This window comes from Entelurus aequoreus, linkage group LG17, assembly GCF_033978785.1.
Source record: "Entelurus aequoreus isolate RoL-2023_Sb linkage group LG17, RoL_Eaeq_v1.1, whole genome shotgun sequence".
NCBI lineage: Eukaryota > Metazoa > Chordata > Actinopteri > Syngnathiformes > Syngnathidae > Entelurus > Entelurus aequoreus.
In genome coordinates this window covers 25,112,591-25,132,651 of record NC_084747.1, presented here as the reverse complement: position 1 = coordinate 25,132,651, position 20,061 = coordinate 25,112,591, and the positions used below count along the sequence as shown (strand labels likewise).

Here is a 20,061-nt window from a genome sequence, read left to right as displayed (position 1 = left end):
CTTTAAGTCAATAATCAAATCTACATTACGATGAGGCTAAACATGTTACTCAGAGCAAGAAGGAGCAGACGAGCTAACCGTTAAACTAGCTTGAAAATAAATAAGTGCTTAGTAAAGTTGAAAGGGGAAATGCACTTTTCTTGGTATTTTGCCTATAATTCGCAATCCTATAGGACAAGAACATAATGTCTTTTTAAATAAATCATGCCTTCAGACTGGACAATAAAATGATGCGGACATAAACTGAGAAGTTGGTCATCTTTGACAGCCAACTTAGAACTCTAGATGACGAGGACACGTGATAGATACCCCCTTTTTTTTTTAACTCTTCGTGAGGATTACGATACATTTTTTATCTAAAGGTGAATACATCGACATCCTAACAGTCTGCATCCCAGTGAGAGCAGACATTGTACAGTGAGTGATTGTTTTATTGTGTTTGTCTCTCATGTCTGCCGTGAGTAGTAGTGGTGTTGAAGGAAAAAGCAAACCATATGCTTACACAGAGCAAAACATGTAAATGTTACATGTTATGAATATGCCTGTTACTACATTACATATGTACTTACAGCATGTACATAAAACCTGGATTGAGGTTTTTGGTAGTTTTTATGTGCTTTATAAGCAGAATAGGGCGACTAGTTGCTAGTTGGAATACATAAAAAAAGAAAACGTGTGATTAGGGCTGGCCGATATATTGAATATACTCGATATATCGCGGGTTTGTCTCTGTGCGATATAGGAAATTACTATATCGTGATATTCGAGTATACGTTCTCACACAGTCGCTTTTAGCTGCGGGCATTACACTACAGGTGTGTCTCACTCTTTCTTGTCTCTCCTTCTCACAGAGACATAAAACAAGTGCACCTTCTTACATACGTCACAGGAGCAGAGAGGTAGCGGCATGGGTAACGTTAGCTGTGGTGCTAGCGGTGCGGTGCGAGTGGTAATACGAGAGAGGGAAGGTGCGAATCTGGTAACAAATGGAGGAAGAATTAATTCCCAAGAAAAACAGCATGGGGTCCATAGTCTGACGGTGGTTTGGCTTCAAGCGGGAATATGTTGAACAGTCAAGTATGCGGCAAAAGTGTTTCTACAAAAAGTAGCATTACTGCTAATTTGTAGCATCATCTGAAAAGTCACCCGCTAGAGAATGAAGAGTGCTTGAAACTCCGCATGTCAACATCTCCGGCCGGTGCCACAGCCAACAAAATGCCAAAGCAACCATTTTCAGATCAACATCGTATGAAAAAAATAGTCAACAACATGAGAAGAGAACGTCCGCAGGAACCTACCACACAGCGAAGGACATACACTATTTGATTTTCTATTACAGTGTTTCCCATGCATTCATTTATTTGTGGCGGCCCGCCACGAAAGAATTATTGTCCTGTCCAGCTTCTCAGGAAAATCATATAGTTGATGTAGATGCCCATATAGGCTGTTCAGATTTACTTTACAAAAGAGAAGTGTAGGATACTTCTCTTGTTCCCTTATTTGTATTTGACCACAACTGTTTTCTGTTTATTTGTTACTGACTGTGGCAGGACACCTCTGCCTCTGTTTCACTTTATGTTGCTGGTAAACAATATGGTTGTAGTAGTAGGCTAAAGTAAAATTATTTAGTATGCACTAATTAAAGGGGCAGAGCTTTAAGAGACATTTTAGGTTTTATATTTTATAAGTGAAGTGAAGTGAATTACATTTATATAGCGCTTTTTCTCAAGTGACTCAAAGCGCTTTACATAGTGAAACCCAATATCTAAGTTACATTCAAACCAGTGTGGGTGGCACTGGGAGCAGGTGGGTAAAGTGTCTTGCCCAAGGACACAACGGCAGTGACTAGGATGGCGGAAGCGGGGATCGAACCTGCAACCCTCAAGTTGCTGGCACGGCCGCTCTACCAACCGAGCTATACCGCCCCAAGATATATATATAATATATATATATATGATATATTTTTTGTAAGAACCACAATTAATAAATATATTTCAGTGAATAACTTATTGTTCAAATCTGTATATAAATATGTACATAAAGTGTTGTAATGATATTGTAAAATGGATGGATGGATGGACGTTTAAAACAAAACTGTTATTATTAATTGGTAAGTATACATTTTTTTAGCCTTTTTAGAGAAAATCATATCATTGTAATACATTATGCAAATTACTCGATGATGTCATGGTGACCACGCCCATAGCCACGCCCCCACCGCCACAGGTATCTTGGCAGTTTATGGGAAACACTGTATTATGCAGCTCATTTTTATTTGACAGTTATTGAAATATGTTGAGTGACATGCACAAAAGTACACTCATAGCTTCTTTTAAAATGTCTCTGACAATCTTGCACTTTCTGTTTTGGAAATTACATAAATGTTTGTGCCACTGCTTAATAACTGTTTAATAAATACAGTTTTGGTAAATTGACTTAGTTGTGATTTCCCTCTTCTGCATGAATGTTTAAAATGAGCACATATTAATGCAGTATTGAACAAAAATGTTTTAATGTGGATACATAGAATCATCATACTGGTGTGATTATATGCATCAAGTGTGATTATATGCATCAAGTGCTACTCAGTGGCCTAGTGGTTAGAGTGTCCGCTCTGAGATCGGTAGTTTGTGAGTTCAAACCTCGGCCGAGTCATACCAAAGACTATAAAAAATGGGACCCATTACCTCCCTGCTTGGCACTCAGCATCAAGGGTTGGAATTGGGGGTTAAATCACCAAAAATGATTCCCGGGCGCGGCACCGCTGCTGCCCACTGCTCCCCTCACCTCCCAGGGGGTGATCAAGAGGATGGGTCAAATGTAGAGGACACATTTCACCACACCTAGTGTGTGTGTGACAATCATTGGTACTTTAACTAACTTTTAATTCAAGGCTAAGGCAAAATATCGAGATATATATCGTGTATCGTGTCATGGGCTAAAAATATCGAGATATTAATAAAACGCTATATCGCCCAGCACTACGTGTGATTGTCTTACATAAGGATTGTGAATGATCTGCAAAATTCCAAAACAAGTGCAGTTCCCCTTTAGGAAGTGCTAATGGACCCACATTACAGCAGAAATTAAGCTGTTATTAACGGGAAATTAACAAGTAGATGAAGGAGAGTCTAGCGAGAAGCTAATATAATAACATGGAACCATTTCCCCTTGTGGATCATTAGGGGGGTTACCCACATATGCGGTCCTCTCCAAGGTTTCTCATAGTCATTCACCGACGTCCCACTGGGGTGAGTTTTTCCTTGCCCGTATGTGGGCTCTGTACCGAGGATGTCGTTGTGGCTTGTACAGCCCTTTGAGACACTTGTGATTTAGGGCTATATAAATAAACATTGATTGATTGATTGATTAAAGTTTGTCTAAGTCTAACAAAAACTGCTGCTGTTTTGCGGCCACTGCCAGGCATACATCGTTGGGAACCGGAATCGGAACTGGAATTATCCAAATTCAAACGATGCCCAACCCTATCTATGACTGGACATAGAAATATTTTTCTATTTGGCTGGGTTACCAAACAATGCGCTTCACAACGTTGCACGCATGACATACGCGCATGAGCTGTTACCAGTTGAACTTGTTTCCACAAATGAAAACAAAATAAAAACAATAAATGTAAATTAAAGTACAGTGTAAATATAATTATATCGTCTGCATATCTGATACCGCAGCTTAGACTTAGACTTCCTTTTGTTGTCTTTCAAATTTGAACTTTACAGTACAGATAAGAACACAATTTTGTTGCATTAGCTCATGATAGTGCAGGATAAGAGCAATGAGGTGCAGATATAAATAAATAGGTTACTGTACAGATAAATATATTGCACTTTTGCATATCCATCCACGTTTATGAATGTATGTTATATTGTCTTTATATTCATTATAAAGACAATTATAAAGGCTGTCAAATGTATCAATGATTCAGCTGTAATCTCTTATTTCTCTGGCTGCTGCTTCTGAGAGAGCAATCCAGTCTAGTCCATGGCACATTTAGGATCCTCCCAACCAGATCATTTTGTTCTAAGGCGGTGTAAAATGATGAGGTGACAAGAATTAAACTAACAATTTATTCTACAAAAAAGGAGCAAGCATAATAAATAGTAATACTAGCACTGGAGGAAGTAAACCAAGCTTTTTAAAATGGTCGTTTAAAATGATTTAGTCCATTTTGGAGCTATACGTTGGCAGGGATCGAAACTAAAAGTTAACTTTTGTGCCGAGTGCAAACACATTCTCCTTTGCCTGTTTCTTCTTCTTCCGGAACCTAAATTAGATGCAATGTGTGTGTACTAGTGATGCGTGGTTTGCGGACACAACCGCGGAGTCCGCGGATAATCCGCGGGTCAGGCGGATGCATGACGAAATTTGATTTTAAATAGATTCGGGCGGGTGGCGGTTCAACCAATTCAGAAAAAAAAAATACATAGTTAAATGTTGTTACCCACATACGAAAAACGAGCAGCACTCTTTGAAACAGGCAATTATTCATCAGGCACTGCTGCAGCTGTCACACCAAATTTCTTCCCCCCTACAAAAGCCTTCTCCCCATTTACTTCCGGGGCCGCGTCCAATAAAGTCACAAAGTTGCCGGGGGTCCTTAACCGCACGCGACTGTCCTGTTTCGCGCCTGTACAAAAAAGAACAATAATCGATTTCTTCAGATTCCAGCAGCTGTCAAAGACGAAGTATCCGGCTGCAAACGTGGTACACGACAAACTAAAAAAGGGAATACTAAAAACCAGGGGAAAAAAATAATAATAGTCAACACTTTCTTAATGGAAATGACAATAATATTATAATAATGATAAATAATATTATCACGCATTAATATCTCTTAGCCTCTAATGCGTAGCCAAGAGATATTAATGCGTGGCACGCATTAAATGTCTCTGCTGCATTGGATCAGTCTCCTTTCTTTAACAGGAATGCCTTGCATCGTCTATATTAGATATATAACAACGGGTGGGTGGCGGGCGGTTGTGGTTTTGATAAAATGTTAGTTCGGGTGGATGACGACTTTTGTGATGCGGTTGCGGATGAAATAATTGCCTATCCGCGCATCTCTAGTGTGTACACTCAAATAAAAACTAAAAATGCGGTCGTCTGGGTCCATAAAATCCCGATCACGCGTAATATGTAACTTATTTTTTAGACCCTTGCTTTTTTCAAAATACAATAGAATGATCCCCATTTCTGTTGAAAACCGTGAGGGTTTGCTGGCTTACCAAGGCATAGTGGTTTAAGTTTGAGTTCCCGTCTTTTTTACTTTAAACAGCAGCGTGACTCTGTCTTTAAAGTGTTTGAATCTTTCTCTGCGTTGTACTTCAGTTTTGCTTGAGTGTTGATGAGACTGCATAATCCTGTCTCGTCGCAGTAGTACATTGTTTACGTATGATCAATGATCCGCTTCAGAAACGACAACAAAAAGGTCTGTTTTCTTCTTTAGTCGAAAGAAAAAAAGAGCTTGGCAAGGCCAAACACGGACGGCAACTTTTTTATTTATTTATTTGTTTTGGTTGTTTGTTGTACATACAAACATATATTCTCAATGTACACAACAACCAAGGCACTTTCAACATATAACATAACATTAATAAAAAAATCGGATAAGATGCACAATTCAAAAAGGCAAAAAAGGCTAATCTAAATCACTTGAAATTTCTCCAATAAAGATATCAATTTAAGGGCTTTTGTACTTTTAACCATTTTCCAAGAGTTTGATCATTTGAAAACATTAAGCCAATGATTAAATGTAGGTTTAACTTTCAGAAATCGTCATTTATGTATAAAAAAATCTAGCTTGCAGCATAATATTGACAAGCATTTCTATGTTACCATAATTTATTAATATGCCAAATTTAATCTCTTCTACTGTACATGGACGGCATCTTAAAAGTAAATAAACATTTATCCCAATTGATTTACGTCACTGCCAGCAAACGGCGAGGGTTGATTACGATAACGATTATGTTTGGTCGATTAATATCAAACCGCGTTAGATGGGACTTTACCTTTGTCTGCAAAGAAATAAAACGCAGTGTGCATTCATTGAGATTTTAAACTATTTTAATTGTAAATTCATATGTTACTGCTTTGTCTTCATTTTGTGGACCGCATGAGGGATCCAGGTCTATGACCACTTTTTCTTTGAATGACATCAAGTGCCAACATTTATTGTGGCACTTGATGTAATGTAAACAAATAAACTTGCCTAATCATAGTGCAAACAAAAAAAAAATCAATTCAGTGATTGGCTGTTAGCGTGTCCCTCCGATTTCCTCAGTGATCCTTCTTGATTCCTGTTTTGCTGTGTTCCCAGGGCGTGAGCGACTTCATGCAACGAACCTTGTTTTGTAATTTCTGGTTTCTCCCAACCAAAAAATATAAAAATATTATATTTAATGTTTTATCAAGCGCATTAGGTGTCTATAGCGATATATACCGATATTGTTTTATGGGCTCAACCCTATCGACAGTTTGAAGGCAGAGCACAATCTCTACCGTGGCCAAATTTATATACCGTATTTTTCGGACTATAAGTCGCAGTTTTTTTCATAGTTTGGCCGGGGGTGCGACTTATACTCAGGAGCGACTTATGGGTGAAATTATTAACACATTACCGTAAAATATCAAATAACATTATTTAGCTCATTCACGTAAGAGACTAGACGTAAAAGATTTCATGGGATTTAGCGATTAGGAGTGACAGATTGTTTTGTAAACGTATAGCATGTTCTATATGTTATAGTTATTTGAATGACTCTTACCATAATATGTTACGTTAACATACCAGGCACGTTCTCAGTTGGTTATTTATGCGTCATATAACGTACACTTATTCAGCCTGTTGTTCACTATTCTTTATTTATTTTAAATTGCCTTTCAAATGTCTATTCTTGGTGTTGGGTTTTATCAAATAAATTTCCCCAAAAAATGTGACTTATACTCCAGTGCGACTTATGTTTTTTTCCTTCTTTATTATGCATTTTCGGCCGGTGCGACTTATACTCCGGAGCGACTTATAGTCCGAAAAATACGGTACTTTCTACCATCATACCGTGTATACAGTGCAGCTCTATTTGCTAGCTCTCAGTTAGTAGTGTGCTTAAAGCACTGCATATGCCGTTCCAATCCCTCACACCAAACAAGGGTGTTGGTATCATCAGTCAAGAAAGCAATGACATTCATCCGCTTCCATTGTTTTCCTTAAACAAATGTGCAGGAAGAATCAACCCGCTCATGTCATGTTTTTTTTATTTCAGGATGAACCACTTATCCTTCAGCGAGCTTTGTTGCCTCTTCTGTTGTCCGCCGTGCCCCAGCAAGATAACGGCCAAACTAGCCTTCCTGCCCCCCGAGCCCACCTACAGCCTCATGTGTGACGAGAGCGGCAGCCACTGGTCCCTGCATCTCTCCGAGCGCGCCGACTGGCAGTACTCGTCCCGAGAGAAGGAGGCCATCGAGTGCTTCATGACGCGCACCTCTAAGGGCAACCGCATCGCGTGCATGTTTGTGCGCTGCTCGCCCAACGCCCGCTACACACTCTTATTCTCCCATGGAAATGCAGTGGATTTGGGCCAGATGAGCAGCTTCTACATCGGCCTGGGTTCTCGGATCAACTGCAACGTGTTCTCCTACGACTACTCTGGTTATGGCGCCAGTTCGGGGAAACCCTCAGAGAAGAACCTGTATGCTGATGTCGATGCTGCCTGGCAGGCGCTGCGCTCACGGTAAGGAAGGTTGATTGAACGGGCGGGAAGGTGCATTACCAGCTCAAAACAATGAGAACTGACACAATTCCGCCTGTAAAAAAATTATTTATAAAGCACCTTTCATACATAAAAAATGCAACACAAAGTGCTTTAGACTTAAAAACAATGGCCAATGACTAGGGATGATACTCGAAACCGGTTTTCCCGGTTGTTCGATAAGAAAAGAACCGAGTCCTCAGACTCGAATCCCTTTTTGAGAACCGGTACCCGTTATCGAGACCACTATAGTAAAGAAAAAGAGTTGGTTCTTTATTCAAATCCCTGGGACCAATCCCGTTCCGACCAGAAATGCCCCGTGAGACATCACAAGAAATGACGTCACGTAGCTCAGTCATTAGGAGCAGATAGGGAAAGCAGGAAAAACAATGCACTGGAAAAAGCGCTCCAAGGTGTAATAAAGTTCAAAACAAAAGGTATAATCCAATGAATAACTTTACTGAGAGATTTGAGCAGGGTACAAACACATGACGAACACTTTTACGACCAACGGAAACATAGCAACAAGGCTAGCAACGCACCTCCTTTACGGCAGCTGTCGCAACGTTCTTAAAACAACCGCAGCAGGTACATATATGACATCTCCCTTTTTTAACTTTTGTTTTTCTTTGCTTGTAAACAAAACATAATCACACTGTATATGTGTTGTCTGTCTAATTATAAATAATGCAGACGAGGCGTGTTGGCTTGAGTTCTTGACGTTTACTTTCACAGCGTGCTCATAACCTCATTCTTAGCTGCCGGGTGGTGACATGCAACAACACTTTTCGGGGCTACATTTTTTAGCATTGTAACTACATTTGCAAACAACTTTTCTCTTCATAGAATTTTCTTTCAATAAAGAAATAAAGTGCAAAAATGTCAAAGCATCATAACAAACACTTATGTCAAAATAGCAGCAGAAGTGCACTTTATGGAGAGCTGTATTATTTTCAGTTTTGTGCCCAAGGGACTGATTTTATTTAACACTATAGTATTATTTATACACCTATAGTGATCACAGAGACAGGTTGTTTTTGTCTTACTGTATATATTTGTTTTTCTTAAAAATCCCACTTAATATACTTTGGGTAGCAACAGTCAATATTTATTTATTTTATTTTATTTTTTTAGGGGGGTAACAGTCAATATTTATTTATTTACTAGATTTTATTTTTTTCTTATATAAGAAAAGTGAGCTTTTGTTAAACCAAATATTGTGTTTTTTTCCATATACAACAACCTATCTGGACTTGATAAGAGAATCGATAAGGAATCGGTTCGATAAGAGGATTCGATAATAGGCTCGAACTCGATAATTTCTTATCAAACATCCCTCCCGATGACCCACATCCCTCATCATCAATCACAAATATACACAGTTACACACGCGTACAGTTGAATGCATGGCTGAATACAGAGGAACCAGGTGAATAAACACTATCACAGGAGCCGTCTGCACCAGGACGTCACCAGGCCTCGGCCACCAGTATGCAGACACAAAGCGCCCCCACGGCTAGAGGTGGGGGAAATACCGTAATTTCCGGACTATAAGCCGCACCAGACTATAAGCCGCACCAGCTAAATTTAGGGGAAAATACAGATTGCTCCATATATAAGCCGCACCCGACTATAAGCCGCAGGGTTTTGATGTGTAATCACCGTAGTATATAGGGGTTCCTGCTACCACGGAGGGGATTGTCAGGACAGAGATGACTGTTTGGGAACGCAAAGCGTCCCATTTATTAACTATAAATCTTTCAATCGTTCAATCAAACTTTCACATCTTTGACATGGCGAACAGCATTCGCGCAGAGTACAAATAATACAACGGTGCAAAGTAATACAAAGTGCTTGCATGTACGTTATCAAAATAACCAGCCTACCGGTATATGAAAAGTCAGTCTTTAATCATTGTGTCATCGTCTTCCTCCTGCGTACTAAAACTACCGAAATCCTCTTCGTCGGTGTCGGAGAAGAACAGGCCATATATAAGCCGCACCGTTGTATAAGCCGCAGGGACCAGAACGAGGGGAAAAAGTAGCGGCTTATAGTCCGCAAATTACGGTAATCGATTTTTAGACTCATTGCAATTCGGACATGGACGATAATAAAATCGATTTAGTAAACATCAATAATCAATTTAGTTATTGTAAATAAAGTAATTCAGATTGTTCTAAACTTTGTCTGACTGCAGCGAGCTACCTCACCGAGAGATCCGACCAGCTCCTTTATTATAGGGCACTTATGTTCCAATTTTGCATACATTTTCATTAATGTATTAAATGTGATGGGAATTAATTGAAGTGTTTCTTCTTATAAAAGCACAGTTTTTAAAAGTTGCAAGTGATCAACGCTTATTTAATGAAACAAAAGTAAATGTAAAACTGCAGTAATATACATAAATTAAAGATGCATCAATCGATTTTTAATTTAATCGTAATCAAATTGTGAAGTGCTCAAAGATTCCCACCTCTACCCACAGCCATGGCCAATATAATCCCTGATGCAGAGAGCTCCTTCTGAGGAAAGCCTGAAAGTAAAAATAATAAAACATTTAAAATAGTTGGTACCATTTGAATATAAGATAAAATATGAGTAAAACATATTATAAAGATAGAAAAACACATTTGTACAATAAATACATTTAACTACCGTATTTTTCGGACCATAGGGCGCACCGGATTATAAGGCGCATTAAAAGGGCCATATTATGATTTTTTTTCCCTACATTTAAAAGACTTCCTTGTGGTCTACATAACATGTAATGGTGGTTATTTGTTCAAAATGTTGCATAGATTATGTTTTACGGACCATCTTCAAGTCGCTTTCTGACCGTCGCTTCAAGATGCACTGTTTGGTGGGCGGTCTTATTTACGTGAGTCACCTTCGACAGCGTCTTCTCCCTGTCCTCTTTGGTGTACCGGTGTAGCGTGCAAGGATGGGAGTTGAAGAAGTGTCAGAAGATGTAACTAACTGTTTTAATGATTTCAGATTTTAATTAAATTAATAACGAAGCAGCACCTCCTCATCCGTGGCTCATTATCACAACAACGCCGGAAATGTGTCCCGTGAAAAAACGTTTGACCGGAACTCTTTAATAACTAAAGTTTCGTGGGTGAATTATGTAAACCCACTACACCGGTAGTTTTTAGCGCTTCCACAGCGAGTCTACTGACCGATATAAGTTAGAACTTTACCTTACTTCATATTAGAAATGGCAACAGCGGAGCATGAATGCCCCATAACAAGATGTGAGAGAAAAAGAAGAAGCTTATCGACTACAGAGGGCTGCAATGACGGACGGGCGCAAATTTTCAGGATTTATGCAGATCCTGAATACACATCAGCAGGTACCAGTAGGTAAGAACATTTGGTTTTGCATAATATTGCGAAACAAAACAACAGATAATGCCTGCTAATAGGTGCCATTATACACACACCATAACAATTATCGTATGTTGAAGCACAGTACGTCTGACTATGGTAGCTGTAATGCACCGACAATCCATCAAGCGGTGCGGCTTCGTAGCTTACCAAAGACGTACTAAAATATTTTGACAGATTTTTGAGCGCTGTGTAATGTTCTATATTCTCAATGGGTATTTAAAATGTTGGTGTTTACGGGCGTCATCAAAAATGGCTTCGAGGTCGGTAAGCACAACCAGACTTATTCCGTACATTAGGCGCACCGGGTTATAAGGCGCGATGTCGATTATTAATGAGTAATAAAAAGGAAAGTATTAATGACTTCAATATCAAAAAGATGGGTCTTAAGCCTGCTCTTAAAAACTGAACGTTCTCTGCAGCCCTGAGGTCTTCCGGCAATTCCATCCTGTGATGTTGTGTCCTGACCCCGAGATCTTAGGGGTCTGCAAGGGTTTGTAGGGTAAAAGCAAATCTGAAAGACAAGAAGGCAAAATACTATAGAAAAATGTGTAAACCATAAGAAGAAGAAGATGACAATTTTCAGTGTTGTGTAGGTAAGAACTACACTGCAACAAGGTGTCTTAATTTGGTTCTCTAAACTACAACTACAGTGGAACCTCGATTAACCAACCCCTTTATTTGCCAACTTTGTGGTTTATAAGCCTTTAGATCTCATCAAATATCTGTCTGTATGCAAACTGTGTCTCTGTGTACGAATGCTTCAATCATTCATTTTGTGTGCCGCTGGAAGCCTTAGGGTGCTGCCATTTGGATGACATCACTTCCTGTGCAGTACAGTACACACAGGGCCCAGCCATTTTGAAGGGCGTAGCCCCCATTGTTAGATTGTGTTTGTTAGCCATTACTGGGTCGCCATTTCTTCGTGCTTCAGTGTGTTTCTTTCCTCGCCATTAACCTCTGCTCCATTTTTTTGCCCTCAAGTGACACGGATCAGATATTTTTTTTGACAGTCCAAACACCCCAAAGTGCTTCAAATCTGATATTTTTGCATCAGATTTGGGCCACATCGGGAGGTAATCCGAATCCGTTTGGAATCTGATGTGACTGCAGTCTAAACGGCAATGCGACCTGTTTCCCACGTTTACGTCATCTTGGAGCTATGTCATTCGTGTGCGCAGGAAAAGATAAGGTCCACTTTGGCCTGCAGTTTAAATGCGTAGTCCAAGTTTAGTCTATTTTGCTTACTCGATATGGGTTCAAAAAAGCCAACAAACCAGCCTGGAAAGAAGCATGGATTCGCTGTGGACTTAAACTTAGAGAAAAAAAAAGGGAAGTCACTCTGAAAAACACGAAAGTGCTCCTGTTGTATAGAGGAACTGGGACCACTGTACACACATTGATAAATCCTTGCATTGACATTTTAACCTTGCTAGCAAGTATACAGTAGAACATCGGGACTGAGGCGTTCCTCAAGGCACCCCATAAAGTCCTCTCTTTTCCAAATTATTTTTTTCATATGTGATTTATGTATCTAAAATGTTTGTTGCCTGTTTACTTCAGAGGAAGTCAGTAGTCATTTCTTTCAACTCCTTTTATATACTAGTAGTGTTCCATTTTAGGTCCTATCTTTTTCATCATTTGGGCTATTCAACTGGTGGCCTGAAAGTTCAGTTTAAAAAAAAAAAAGGAAGGGAGAAGTCCGGCCCCCGGTCATTAGCTTTCTGGGAATGTGGCCCCCAAAACAATTTAGTTGAATATCCCTGATGTAGATCACACTGGCTAGTCTTGGGGGTACTGCGTTCTTGACTCTCCACCATACCTATTAACATTTTTTAATTTCAGTTTTGATTATCTATTCATACTAATGTTGTTCAGCATGTGTAAATAATGCTCAACACTGAAGAATTGCCATGTGCAGTGGCGAAGGAAGTTGCGTACATGAGCAGAAATGTTTTAAGTGTGTTTTCCCTGGAGGATGTCCACAAGGATGACAAACCACAGTCAGAGTATTGTTGTCCATGCTACAATTTCATATCACAAGTTCCAGCATCACGGCAGATCTGGTAGACTCGGTGTGGATCATCCTAACAGCAGCCCTTCATTTTCTTTCTTTCTTTGCATCTGATATGAAAACACTTATCTCTGGCTCTAACTTTGTTTATTTGGTAGAAAGGGGAGAGTATTTTCTATACATTTTCTGCTATAAATGAAACCAACGGATGAGAGCAGTAATATCTTCAGTTAAAAGGCCCCTATTTTTAAAAGTTTTTTCTGGCTCGTATTTGTAGTAAAAGTTTTTCTTGTATGCGTGTGTGTGTTAATTGTTCCTTCATCTTTGTGAAACAGGACATGCAAAATCTGAGCGGTTTTATTGGAAGAAGGGCGGGTGTTGACTTAACATGCTTAAATTTACGAACGTTTAGGACTGGGAATCTCAGGACGCATCATGTTACGATACTATATGTGATAATTTCTCAATATGGAGAAGCTGCGACAAGTTTGAGCATGTTTGCGATGAGGTGGCGACTTGTCCAGGGTGTACCCCGCCTTCCGCCCGATTGTAGCTGAGATAGGCTCCAGCGCCCCCCGCGACCCCGAAGGGAATAAGCGGTAGAAAATGGATGGATGTTCTATATTTACATGAGACACTTTTTACATACTACGAAGTACTTGTGAACAATACTATTGATTTCGACAATGCCAGCTTCCATCATGAGTTTATCCCTGGAGTCCAGCATAGTAGCTTCTTTGTATGTCTAGCCTCTAGCGCGAGGAACACAAATGAATGTGCCGTTCAGAATGCCGCAGTGTTGTTGTTTTAAGGCATTGTTAAGTTAAAGTACCAATGATTGTCACACACACACACTAGGTGTGGCAAAATTATTCTCTGCATTTGACCCATCACCCTTGATCACCCCCTGGGAGGTGAGGGGAGCAGTGGGCAGCAGCGGTGGCTGTGCCCGGGAATCATTTTTGGTGATTTAACCCCCAATTCCAACCCTTTATGCTGAGTGCCAGGCAGGGAGGTAATGGGTCCCATTTTTATAGTCTTTGGTATGACTCAGCCGGAGTTTGAACTCACAACCTACCGATCTCAAGGCGGACACTCTGTGAGACTTTTTGTAGAGTGTATGATTCATTATTAATATAACATCATGCAACGTACCAAAGGATAAATTAAAAACGTTAATGGCAGCAAAAAAGAAGATGCGAAACCTTTCAATTATTGTCATAATCAGTGTTGGGTTAGTTTCTGAAAACCAGTACCTAGTTACAGTTACTAGTTACTTTATTTCAAAAGTAACTCAGTTACTTACACCAAAAAGTAATGCAATACTGTGAAAAGTAACTATTTAGTTACTTCTACTTTTTTTTTTTTTAAAGCTCCCATTAATGCCCTTTTAGCCTTCATTTCAGTACTGTTATTGCACTGGAGAATAATACAATGCGTTGATCAACTTGACATGCATTTGCATCACTGAACTCTGCTAAGCAATGTGGTCTACATACAACACACAAAGACAAAGATATGTTTCAAAGGGCCAATTTATTTCAGGCCAGAACAAATTGACAAAGCTATTTTAAATAGCTGCAACATAACATACATAAGTAACAAACAGTATAATAACAACATAGCTGTAAACCAGGCTTCACCTAAGGAAAAAATCTGTTACACCTCCCTGATACCGAAGTACATGTCAAACTACTTCCTTAAAGGCCTACTGAAATGAAATTGTTTTACTTAAACGGGGATAGCATATCCATTCTATGTGTCATACTTCATCATTTCGCGATATTGCCATATTTTTGCTGAAAGGATTTAGTAGAGAACATCGATGATAAAGTTGCAACTTTTGGTCGCTGATAAAAAAAAAGCCTTGCCTGTACCGGAAGTAGCGTGATGTCAACAGTTGAAAGGCTCCTCAGATTTCCCCATTGTTTTCAATGCAGCTAGAGCGATTCGGACCGAGAAAGCGACGATTACCCCCATTAATTTGAGCGAGGATGAAAGATTTGTGGATGAGGAACGTGAGAGTGAAGGACTAGAATGCAGTGCAAGACATCTTTTTTCGCTCTGACCGTAACTTAGTTACAAGCTGCAGGCATGTGATTTTTCCGTCTAAAGTCGGAATTCCGTCTTTTTTAATCTCGGGAAAAAGAAAAAAAAAGATCTCCCGTTTTTCCGTTTTTTTTTCCGACCCTAAATCAAGATTCGAGACGTAGTTTATATTACGCCGTAGTTGATTGGTCGATATGTTCCTTGTGACCAATCAGGACATCTGTTATGAATGATGACGTTAATAACGTCATCATTAATAATGGTTATTAGCGCCATTTTCCATATGTAAACGATGTCGGTTCTCGAGAGAAAGAATGCTTTACTAGTAAAATAAATTGATAAACATGTCAAAAATAAGTTTCGATGGGACTGGATGGAAAGGGAAATCACTGATACTGTTGGGAAGAAGGAAGTTACGACTTTGTTCGGTGATTTTATTCGGAAAATCGATCGTCCCGGAAAGGTTTTGTGCACGCGGTGTCATGATAATATTGACTATGGATCACAAGGTCTCAAGGCTTTGGAAGTACATGTGAAACGCCAAAAACATATGAAACAACTTGAAGCAAGGAAAACGAACTTTTCACTAGCTGGTACTTTTGGATGTCAACCGAAAGTGAGCAAACCTTACGGACTTCATCTTGTTTGCATCTACAACTGCCGTAGACATCGAGAGGAAAGATCCACCCACTTCAGTTGCAGACAGGGTTGTTAATAATGAGGTAAGCTAAAAAATATTTGCTTGCGAAATACGCATGTTTGTTTTAAATATTAACCAATTATTGCTTTGCGAAATATAAATGGGTTTTTCTAAAAATAAAAAGCCACGTGAAAATATATTATGAAATTACAGAAATTCAAAGAGTCGCATTATTGATTCTAGTTAACAATTTATTTGAAATAAATTTGCATATAATACTATTTTGTAATATTAAGTTCTTATGTAGTCTGTTGAAACTATTGTCAGTGGTGTAACAATCTTGAAGGTAAATATTTTCACACTTGTTTCATGCAATATGTCAGTGTCCTCACATTATTATTATTTCCTATTTTCAAATATGAGTAAACAATACTAAACATGTTTAATTATTTTCATAAATGTATATCCTATTTTGGCGAAAAGAATGAAATGTTTACATTACATTACATGAACTGAAGTAATGTGGTAATACTGTAAATAAACTGTAGATAATAACACTGATCAATGTGACACCTGTGGATGTGAAATGAACACAAGATGTAAATATTAGTGACTAAATACTGTTGGGACTGAACCATATACAGTGATTCATTAAGATAATTGGGTTATGCATGTTCTATTAATTATGTTTTCATGTCTTTAAACACTAAAATATTTTCTTCAAATGGTGCTGTCTTTGTTAATTTTAGCATGTTAAATTGGTGAAAAACCAGGAGCTTCGGGGGGCGTTGCCCCCCTTCGTCCCCCAGACCCCCGGAAATTTTTTCAGTCTTTTTCATTGTGGTCAAATCACATGCCTGAAGCTGGCTCACTCTCTCCTTTTTCTATTGTGGATCACGGATTTGTATTTTAAACCACCTCGGATACTATATCCTCTTGAAAATGAGAGTCGAGAACGCGAAATGGACATTCACAGTGACTTTTGTCTCCACGACAATACATCGGCGAAGCTCTTTAGCTACTGAGCTAACGTGATAACATCGTGCTTAAATGCAGATAGAAACAAAATAAATAAATCCCTGACTGGAAGGATACACATATGATCAACAATACTATTAAACCATCTACATGTAACTACACGGTTAATAATTCCCAGCCTGGCGAAGCTTAACAATGCTGTTGCTAACGACGCCATTGAAGCTAACTTAGCAACGGGACCTCACAGAGCTATGATAAAAACATTAGCGCTCCACCTACGCCAGCCCTCATCTGCTCATCAACACCTGTGCTCACCTGCGTTCCAGCGATCGACGGAAGGACGAAGGACTTCACCCGATCATCCGTTGCGGTTGGCGGCTAGCGTCGGCTAGCGCGTCTGCTATCCAAGTAAGTCCTCCTGGTTGTGTTGCTACAGCCAGCCGCTAATACACCGATCCCACCTACAACTTTCTTATTTGCAGTCTTCATTGTTCATTAAACAAATTTGCAAAAGATTCACCAACACAGATGTCCAGAATACTGTGGAATTTTGAGATGAAAACAGAGTTTTTTGTATAGGATTCAATGTGTCCGCATACTTCCCGTTTCAACGATTGACGTCACGCGCATACGTCATCATACATAGACATTTTCAACCGGAAGTTTAGCGGGAAATTTAAAATTGCACTTTATAAGTTAACCCGGCCGTATTGGCATGTGTTGCAATGTTAAGATTTCATCATTGATATATAAACTATCAGACTGCGTGGTCGGTAGTAGTGGGTTTCAGTAGGCCTTTAACGTAAATGACCGCCATAACCACAACACCAGGGGGAGCTCCACTAACCACGTTGAACCCAGATTCCGATCTAACAAAGGTCTTAACTCATTCTCTTTCTATGCCACATCAATGTGGAATGCGCTCCCAACAGGTGTAAAAGAAACTGCATCTCTATCCTCCTTCAAAACCGCACTAAAAGTACACCTCCAGGCAACTTCAACCCTAAACTAACACCTTCCCCGGATTGTTAATAATCAAATGTAGATACTTTTTCTTATGCTTTCTGATCTGTCTCTCTCTCTGTGTCCACTACTTGCTGTACATATCCTACCAAGTCAGACCTACACTGTTTCAATGTCCATTTCTCTGTTCTCAATTGTTGATGACTGAAGTGATGATAACAACCAAACCTAACCTAACCCTCCCACCCCCCCTCCACATTCCACACCCTGGATTGTAAATAATGTAAATAATTAAATGTATATACCCTGATGATTATCTTGTGTGATGACTGTATTATGATGATAGTATATATCTGTATCATGAATCAATTTAAGTGGACCCCGACTTAAACAAGTTGAAAAACTTATTCGGGTGTTACCATTTAGTGGTCAATTGTACTGAATATGTACTTCACTGTGCAATCTACTAATAAAAGTCTCAATCAATCAATCAAAAAAGGCACACATGACATACACAAAGCCTAACCAGGCAGATTTGAATTGTTGTTTTGGGCAGTAGATGGGATCTTTGATCCAAGACACAACTTACATTTAACTAAAATGTTCTTTTCTTTGTGCTCGACAAAAGAAAAGAAGTGAGAATATCTCATACTTGCCAAACATCCCGAATTTCAGTGCCTCTCCCCGGGACAACCATTCTTCCAAATTTCTCCCGATTTCCAGTCGGACTTAAGGCACGCCCCCTCCAGGTCCGTGCGGACCTGAGTGAGGACAGCCTGTCGTCACGTCCGCTTGGCCAACCAAAAAGTAACCACAGAACACTATACCGTGGAGTGTTCTGTGGTTACTTTTTGATTGGCCAACGGTTTACGTTGTATTGCGCACCCCCCTCCCCTCCTCTCCCCTGCCCTCCCCTTCCCACACCCACACCCAGACACACAGAGCGCGCCTCTTGTGACACAAGAGATTCAGAAGAACGACACTGCAGCGCTGCAATAAAACACACTCAGATCTTCTGTTTCTAGCCGATACTACATAAAAAATAACGTAAAATAACGCAGTAACGCATCATGTAGTAACTGTAACTGAGTTACTGAATATAAAAAATAATACCTTGGATTACTAGTTACCGCCGAAACTAACGGTGTTACAGTAACGCGTTAGTCCCAACACTGGTCATAATGTTTAAACATATTGTCACACTCCTACTAAAGGTAGACTGTTGGAATGAGACTGGCTGTCCTGCAGTGTCTAATCCAAATGTGCGATTTTTCTCGAAATTATATATATTTTTTAAAATGTATAAAACATTCGCGTTATGTTTGGTCACACGTCAGGGGTATATTATGATGGAGAGTAAAGGCTCAACTTTCTAGGACAGTCAGTAGCTTTCTGTGTTTCAGTAAATAATACTTAGAGGAAATCTGATTTATATGTCCATCCATCCATTTTCTATCGCTTGTCCCTTTTGGGGTCGCGGGGGGTGCTGGAGCCTATCTCAGCTGCATTCGGGCGGTAGGGAGGGTACACCCTGGACAAGTCACCACCTCATCGCAGGGCCAACACAGACAATATTCACACACTAAGGTCAATTTAGCGTTGCCAATCAACCTATCCCCAGGTGCATGTTTTTGTAAATTGTCTAAATGTTAGATCTTTTAAATGCTGTCTTTTATTTTGTATTTGTTATAAAGCTGAGTGAATTAACGTCCCTTTTACCACTGCACATTTCTCTCTCTCTCTCTCTCTCTCTCTGTGTGTGTGTGTGTGTGTGTGTGTGTGTGTGTGTGTGTGTGTGTGTGTGTGTGTGTGTGTGTGTGTGTGTGTGTGTGTGTGTGTGTGTGTGTGTGTGTGTGTGTGTGTGTGTGTGTGCGCGTGTGCGTGCGCGTGCGCGTGTGCGTGTGCGTGTGCGCGTGCGCGTGCGCGTGCGCGTGTGTGTGCGCGCGCGCGTGCGTGCGTGCGTGCGTGCGTGCGTGCGTGCGTGCGTGCTCGCGCGCCTGCCTGCCTGCCTTTGGACCCTGTTGACCATGAATCATCAAGGGTGCAAACCGATCGAATCCCACCATAAACCTGACCTGCCCCTATTTGAGCCCCACATTCTCGTGTTAACTAAAAACATCCATAAGATTTAGCCTACCGGTTTGGGTTTTTCTTAAGGGGACGGCGTGGCGCGGTTGGGAGAGTGGCCCTGCCAGCAACCTGAGGGTTTCTGGTTCAATCCCCAGCTTCTACCATCCTAGTCACGTCCGTTGTGTCCTTGAGCA

The 20,061-nt window shown here is 40.0% G+C and overlaps 1 protein-coding gene across 1 annotated transcript in view; it reads left to right on the top strand.

Moving 5' to 3' along the window:
• LOC133631955 (alpha/beta hydrolase domain-containing protein 17B) overlaps nt 1-20,061 on the top strand; it is a 56,301-nt gene that overhangs the window by 18,050 nt on the left and 18,190 nt on the right. Inside the window, exon 2 of the mRNA XM_062024165.1 lies at nt 7,281-7,748. Coding sequence (XP_061880149.1) covers nt 7,282-7,748 — 467 coding nt within the window. The 5' untranslated portion in view covers nt 7,281. The remainder of the gene's footprint in view (nt 1-7,280; nt 7,749-20,061) is intronic.